Source organism: Piliocolobus tephrosceles, chromosome 21 (assembly GCF_002776525.5).
Source record: "Piliocolobus tephrosceles isolate RC106 chromosome 21, ASM277652v3, whole genome shotgun sequence".
NCBI lineage: Eukaryota > Metazoa > Chordata > Mammalia > Primates > Cercopithecidae > Piliocolobus > Piliocolobus tephrosceles.
In genome coordinates this window covers 10,533,951-10,541,224 of record NC_045454.1, presented here as the reverse complement: position 1 = coordinate 10,541,224, position 7,274 = coordinate 10,533,951, and the positions used below count along the sequence as shown (strand labels likewise).

Below are 7,274 nucleotides of genomic sequence, written 5' to 3'. Positions count from 1 at the left end.
TCCATCTGTGTGTGTGTGCATGTGTGTGTCCATCTGTGTGTGTGTGTGTGTTCGTGCGTGTGTGTATGTGTTCTCTTTCTCTCCTGGTCTCCTCATTCATCCATCTATCCACCTTTTAGATGCTGAGAACCATGCCCGGCTGCCTAGGTTCCAGGAAGCCAGACATCCTCATCCACTACCAAGCAACAGACAATCCCTACCCTGTGGTCCCAGCTGCTGTCAAGAGACAGAGCCTGTGTCTCTTCTGGCCTCTCACTCCTTCCATCTTTTTTCTGCCTGCCCCATTTCTCCCCTATCACCTGGGGGTGCCTCCACTTCTCCAAACCTCGCCCATCATCCAGGGGCTGCTCTCTGTTCACCCAAACGCCCTCAATTCCCCACCCATGACCCCTGCCAGTGCATCCTTAGCATCTTCCTGGCCCTCACGGACAGGCTCTGCCTCTAATAGAGACACACATCTGCCTCTTCTGCCCATAAAGCCAGTTCTAATGCACAGGCAGGGCAGCTCTGAGTTTGGAGCCTGGCTTTACCACAGGAATGACTATCTCGTCTCTTGGTCTATAAAATGGGGACATTTCCAAGACTGAATGAGCACATGCATTCCTAGCACACAGCATTCTCAGTTTCTAACACACAGAAAGGACTCAAGATGTGAAATTAACATTGCCTGGCCAAGAATGGTGGCTCTCGCCTGTAATCCCAGCACTTTAGGAGGCCAGAGTGGGTAGATCACCTGAGCCCAGGAGTTCGAGAACAGCCTGGTCAACGTGGTGAAACCCTATCTCTATCAAAAACACAAAATTGGCCAGGCGTGGTGGTGTGCATCTGTAATCCCAGCTACTTGGGTGGCTGAGGTGGGAGAACTGCTTGAGCCCAGGAGGGGGAGGTTGCAGTGAGCCGAGATCATGTCTCTGCATTCCAGTCAGGGTGACAGAGTAAGCCTCTGTCTTTAAAAAAAAAAAAGAAGAAAAAGAAAGAAAAGAACATCGCCATCATTATTATTTAGTACTATTATCTCGGGCTCACAGAGGCCCAAGACTCAGTCTGCTGGTGGTCCGGCACAGGCCTGGCACATGGAAAGCATCCACCAAGACTCCAGGGTTCGCCTTGAAGATATTGATGGAAAGATTCAAATGTTACCTTTCCCATCAAAGATGAAGAAGAAAAGATTAAAGAGTATTTACGGGCCAGGCATGGTGGCTCACGCCTGTAATCCCAGCACTTTGGGAGGTGAAGGTGGGTGGATCACAAGGGCCAACATGGTGAAACCCCATCTCTACTAGAAATACAAAAATTAGCTGGGTGCACACCTGTAGTCCCAGCTACTCGGGAGGCTGAGGCAGGATAATTGCTTGAACCTGGAAGGCGGAGGTTGCAGTGAGCTGAGATCACACCATTGCACTCCAGCCTGGCAACAGAGCGAGACTCCGTTTCAAAAAAAAAAAAAAAAAAGAAAGAAAGAGTACTTACGATGAGAAGGCCCCCGAAGGCCAGGCACGGTGGTTCATGCCTATAATCCCTGCACTTTGGGAGGCCGAGGTGGGAGGATCACTTGAGCTCAGGAGTTCGAGACCAGCCTGGCCAATATGGTGAAACCCCATCTCTACCAAAAATACAAAAATCAGCCAAGTGTGGTGGTGTGCACCTGTAATCCCAGCTATTAGGAAGGCTGAGGCAGGAGAATCGCTTGAATCTGGGAGGTGGAGGTTGCAGTGAGCCGAGATTGCACCACTGAACTCCAGCCTGGGGGACAGAGTAGGACTCCTTCTCAAAAAAAAAAGAGAAGGCCCCTGAAACATCCTGCTACTCCTGAGAAAATATGTTTTGGAGGCGGGGGCTCCCTCTGTCCCCCGGACTGGAGTGCAGTGGCCGGATCTCAGCTCACTGCAAGCTCTGCCTCCCGGGTTTATGCCATTCTCCTGCCTCAGCCTCCGGAGTAGCTGGGACTACAGGCGCCCGCCACCTCGCCCGGCTAGTTTTTATATTTTTAGTAGAGACGGGGTTTCACCGTGTTAGCCAGGATGGTCTCGATCTCCTGACCTCGTGATCCGCCCGTCTCGGCCTCCCAAAGTGCTGGGATTACAGGCTTGAGCCACCGCGCCCGGCCCCTGAAACATCTTAAAAACAACCCTGGTAGGAAAAATATCTACGATCCAGTTGCCACACCCTGCTCTCACTGTGTTTACTGATGGCTCAGAGAACAGGCAAGACCTGCAAATAGTAAAACTGCATGAAGCCAACAGGCAGATTTGGGAAAAGGAGCCGAATGTTCAGCGCAAGCTGTGAAATGAACTCTCTCCCTTCTATTAATTGAACCTACCACTATGTATATTGCAAGGGAGTCTCTGTTTATCAGAAGACAATCCCAAACCCTTAAGATTTTTCTTCCTCCCTGCAGGTAAATAAAAGACGATTCTAGCCAATTCACGATGTTTTTCTAGAGCACCCACTAAGAATGTGTCCAGCCTGGGAGGGCACTGTGACGTTTTCAGGCCTCCGTGGAGCAGGCGCACCCCTGAGATACAGTATTGGAAATCTGGGGGTGTTTATGGGCTTCCCTCATCACTAGGGAGGGGGACATGGTCTTGGCCTTTCCTGGCCCGATGACATCCAGCAACTCACGGGACAGTCCCACACAATACAGAAATGTCCCATATGCTGGCTTATTTCAGAACCTGCCACTAACATTCTTATCCGTGAAAACACTGTTTATGATAGTTAGAATTTATAACTCTGTTTTATGTATTTCCTTTTTTTCTTTCTTTTTTGAGATGGAGTTTTGCTCTTGTTGCCCAGGCTGGAGTGCAATGGCGCAATCTCAGCCCACCACAACCTTCGCCTCCCGGGTTCAAGTGATTCTCCTGCCTCAGCCTCCCGAGTACCTGGGATTACAGGCATGCATCACCACACCTGGCTAATTTTGTATTTTTAGTAGAGACAGGGTTTCTCCATGTTGGTCAGGCTGGTCTTGAACTCCCGACCTCGGGTAATCCACCCACCTCGGCCTCCCAAAGTGCTGGGATTACAGGCGTGAGCCATTGCGCCCAGCTTATGTATATCGTTTATATCTTTTTTAAATGTCTTTTTTTTTTTTTTCTTTCTGAGATGAAGTCTATCTCTGTTGCCCAGGCTGGAGTGCAGTGGCCCAATCTCAGTTCACTGCAACCTCCACCTCCCAGGTTCAAGCATTTCTCCTGCCTCAGCCTCCCGAGTAGCTGGAATTACAGGCATCTGCTACTATGTCCAACTATTTTTTGTATTTTTAGTAGAGATGGGGTTTCACCATGTTGGTCAGGCTGGTTTCGAACTCATGACCTCAGGTGATCCATCCACCTCAGCTTCCCAAAGTGCTGGGATTACAGGTGTGAGCCACTGTGCCCGGCCTTATGTATGGTTTCACATACTCCAAATACACTTGTTTTAAGTCTCGTGGCTACCTGTTCCTCTTCCTAGACTTCTTGCGTGTAATGGTTTCTGATCTTTTTCTTTCTCTGAAGCCCAACTTATTCATTATAAATCGATGCCTGCATTTGTCTCCCTTGTCATGAGGGTATTTGTGATGAAGCATTTCCAGGTGGAAATGCGCCGTTCTGTTAGAAACCTTTTCTTTAGGCCGGGCACAGTGGCTCACACCTATAATCACTTGAGGCCAGGAGTTCAAGACCAGCCTGGCCAACATGGCAAAATCCCGTCTCTACTAAAAATACAAAAATTAGCTGGGCCTGGTGGCGCACACCTGTAATCTCAGCTACTCGGGAGGCTGAGGCAGGAGAATCGCTTGAACCTGGGAGGTGGAGATTGCAGTGAGCCAAGATCATGCCACCGCACTCCAGCCTGGGCGACAGAGAAAGACTCCGTCTCAAAAAAAAAAAAAAAAAAAAAAATAGAAATCTTTTCTTTGTAACACAGTTTGGACATTATATTGACTTTTTGGAAGCCAAATGCATAGGGGAGTTTGTTAATGAATAGCTAACATTTACTCTGTTCCAGGCAGACTATTTTAAGTCTTTCCACACAGAGCAATTCAGTTAATCCTCATGGCAGCCCTATGAAGTCAGCACTCTCATGATCCCCGTTTTACAGGTGGGGAAACTGAGGCATGGAGAAGCTAAGGAACCTGCCCTAGGTCACACAGTGAGGGAAAGGCAGAGGTGGGATTTGAACCCAGATCTCTGGCTTCAGGTACATGGATCAAACTCTGAGGCTACAAGATCTCTCTATTATTACCTAAGAACTTCATATCAGCAGAAATAAAGGGATGTAACAAAATATCTGTTACTTTCTCCTTTCTTCCTTTCTTTTCTCTTTTTTGAGAGAGTCTCACTCTGTCACCTGGGGTGGAGTGCAGTGGGGCCATCTTGGTTCACTGCAATTTCCGCCTCCCAGGTTTAAGAGATTCTCCTGCCTCAGCCTCCCGAGTAGCTGGGATTACAAGCGAGCACCACCATGCTGGGCTAATTTTTGTATTTTTAGTAGTGATGGGGTTTCACCATGTTGGCCAGGCTGGTCTCAAACTCCTGATCTCAGGTCCTGCCTCGACCTCCCAAAGTGCTAGGATTACAGGCGTGAGCTACCACACCTGGCCTCAAAGGCCTTTTTGAAAGCCTAAGTCAGGACACTGACTTCATTTTAACAGCACCTTAAGCTATGATATATCACTGCACGCTTTTCACCATGGCAGATGAGAAACTCTCTCCTCTTTCTCTCTCCCTCTTTCAGGAGCTCTGTCTTCTGGTGTCACTGTCCTCCCCTTTCTTCACTGTGGCTTCTGATCCCTCTGTTATATATCCTCCTTCACAGAAAACCCATAAGGCATTTTTCTGTCTCTAGTTTCAGATCCTTCCTGGGAAGAAACTGTAACTGGCAGAAACCTGACAGATAGGCAAAAATAGATTACACACATGTGTGAATGAATCCTGGACACCTGCAAATAAATTATGCATGTGTGTGACTGAATTAGGCCAGGCCCATAAATAAATTATGCAAATGTAGGAGGCAGTCATGGGGTTGTGGGAACTACATTAGGCAAACGTTGTCAAGGAAGACTACATAGTATGCAGGTTAAGACACGGGCTGAGCGAAAGGCTAATGATTATGAGAATATAGGTATAAATAATGCAGCTGTGAGTCTAAATTTTGTCTCACTATTGGAATAAATTATGCAAAGCAGTCACTGGGCTTATATCGATGTTGCGTTGGATGAGAGTATACGTTACACTGAAGTGGCATAAATTATCCCAACATCAGAAACTGATGATGAATAATGAATGAATCATGCAAACCGTGATTACATATCTGGCAAATGGCGAAATTATGCAGATGTAGGTATGTATCTATGCAAGCCTGTGGATAAATTATGCAAATTGCACTAAGTTACTCAAGTCAATTAGCAACGTCGGAAAACACAAGGCTGGATTATATGGGAGGGTAGTATGAATTATGTGAATGGAGAATGTCTTATTGCAAAAGCGGGACTCAATTATGCAAAAAAGGTAGGGAGTGTAGGAAAACATGTGAACATACCTAGCATGCATTACACAGATCACACGGGCTCTGTTAGTACATACAACACCCTTTTGGGAGCTAAAAGGTGCCCCTTCCAAATGAGTGTACTGTTATTAAGTACAAAACAGTGCATCGCTCCGGGCAAATCAATGTTTGTTGCACCCTCCAGAGATATGGCTGGGTAGCATCAGCAGGACTCCAGCTCCCCCCAGCAGGACTTGCCCTGTTTGGCTTAATCCCCTCGTGCAGTCTGTGACCTGCACAACTGTACTTAGCAGCCCTCTCAGATGTGAGTGTGCATTTCTGCAAATACACCAATCAACATTCGAAGCCAAGAGCCACCTCTCTGGATTTTGCAGACACACATGCACCAAGAAAGCATCCATGGGTCTTTGCTCACCTGGACCACACCCGGGGAAAAAACAGCAAGGATGAGATAAAGCCAAACATAGGCGAAGATGCTCCAAGAGGCAGTGACGAAGAAGACTCTCAGGTGCTTGATCTTGCGGCTTTCGCCGGCTGGGATGACATAGATGCACACGGCGATGACCACAAACATGTTGAAGGCAGCGCTGCCCACGATGGTGCCTGGGCCCAGCTCACCCGCCTGGAAGTTGTGACCGCAGACCTCGATGACTGACAGCAGGATCTCGGGTGCAGAGGAGCCCAGGGCCATGAGCGTGAGGTTGGACACTGTCTCATTCCAAATGCGAACGGTGCCCACGCTGGTCTCGCCGTTGGCCTTGGTGATGGTGATCTCCTTTTCTTTTGATGTGATGACCTCGATGGCCGCCATGAAGCGGTCGGCGATGATGGACACTCCCAGAAACATGTAGACCATGGCCACAAAGTAGACCACTGCCCGTGCCGCCTTGTCACCCAGCGATGGGTCGTCGGGCTCCCACACGGGCAGCAGCACCCCCGGCTGGCAGCGGTAGGACCCCTGGCAGCCCCCTGTGTTGGTGTCGCTGTCATTGGCCGGGGGAGGCGGCAGGGAGGGGGTTGGGGTGGCTGCCCCGGAGCATGGGGGAGCCGCCAGGAGGAGTGCGACCCCCACCAAGGCCAGGAGAGCCATGGGGGGTGGTGGGGTCCTATGGGGAAGGAGGAGGAGGTCTGGGTGAGGGAAGCAAACCCCTTTGTGTAACACGAAGTTCAAAGCTCACTGGGGAAGGAGGGTTAGGGGAGAAGCTGAGGACCAATGTAGGGAGGATGGGGACCCAGGGTCACGGAGACACAGAGAGACACAGAGAGTGCCAGAGACCCACAGAGAGAGAAAGACTGAAAGATAAGGACGGAGGAACCCCCATGCGCTGCTGGTGGGAATGCAGATTGGTCCATGCACTTCGGGAAACTACAGCTGAACACACCACGCATCGTGCAATTCAGCAGTTTTGCTCCTTGGTATGTGCCTGAGAAATAGGTCCTTATGTCCACTAAGGAGCCACGCGCAGTGGCTCACACCTGTAATCCCTGCACTTTGGGAGGCCGAGGTGGGTGGATCACCTGAGGTCAGGAGTTCAAGACCAGCCTGGCCGACATGGTGAAACCCCGTCTCTACTAAAAATACAAAAACTAGCTGGGCAGGGTGGCGGGAGCCTGTAACCCCAGCTTCTCGGGAGGCTGAGGCAAGAGAATCGCTTGAACTTGGGAGGTGGAGGTTGCAGTGAGCTGAGATGGCGCTACTGTAGTCCAGCCTGGGTGACAGAGTGAGACTCCATCTCGAATAAAATAAAATAAAATAAAATAAAATAAAATAAAATAAAATAAAA

At 49.2% G+C, this 7,274-nt stretch overlaps 1 protein-coding gene across 2 annotated transcripts in view; it reads right to left on the bottom strand.

The window, feature by feature from the left end:
- SLC8A2 (solute carrier family 8 member A2) overlaps window positions 1-7,274 on the bottom strand; it is a 43,584-nt gene that overhangs the window by 31,896 nt on the left and 4,414 nt on the right. Inside the window, exon 2 of one of the 2 annotated variants that reach the window (XM_023182645.2) lies at window positions 5,906-6,596. The exons of the other annotated variant lie outside the window; for it this stretch is intronic. Coding sequence (XP_023038413.2) covers window positions 5,906-6,580 — 675 coding nt within the window. The 5' untranslated portion in view covers window positions 6,581-6,596. The remainder of the gene's footprint in view (window positions 1-5,905; window positions 6,597-7,274) is intronic. 2 annotated transcript variants of the gene reach the window in all.